The sequence below is a fragment of the Penaeus monodon genome, chromosome 20 (assembly GCF_015228065.2).
Source record: "Penaeus monodon isolate SGIC_2016 chromosome 20, NSTDA_Pmon_1, whole genome shotgun sequence".
Lineage (NCBI taxonomy): Eukaryota > Metazoa > Arthropoda > Malacostraca > Decapoda > Penaeidae > Penaeus > Penaeus monodon.
The window spans coordinates 39,761,863-39,762,151 of NC_051405.1; the positions used below are offsets into that span (position 1 = coordinate 39,761,863).

General features: G+C 33.9%; 1 protein-coding gene across 1 annotated transcript in view; it reads right to left on the minus strand.

Annotated features, from left to right (window-relative positions):
* Positions 1–289, minus strand: part of LOC119585992 (fibrillin-2-like) — a 15,914-nt gene continuing 15,625 nt past the window's right edge. Inside the window, exon 12 of the mRNA XM_037934704.1 lies at positions 1–175. Coding sequence (XP_037790632.1) covers positions 159–175 — 17 coding nt within the window. The 3' untranslated portion in view covers positions 1–158. The remainder of the gene's footprint in view (positions 176–289) is intronic.

A 289-nucleotide genomic window follows, 5' to 3' on the forward strand; every position in this document is an offset into this window, starting at 1 on the left:
GGAGTCAAGGGAGTAAAAGAAACAGAAAAATCCTAAGAAACAGAAAACAGAGAGAAGAAGCGTTGCAAAGACAAAAAACAAAATTGCACCTCTTCGGTTACAGCTCATTCCTTATCACCAGGATCGTTGTTTCTAAATCATTTCTCCTTTGGGTTCCCTTAGACAATCAAGGAAACTGAAATGGGAATATATGAAATATTAGATATTAGTCTTTGTTGTTGTAAATGAATGCGATTGTTATTGCAATATTATCATTTGTACCTTGACAAGTGATAACCAATTTTCACTT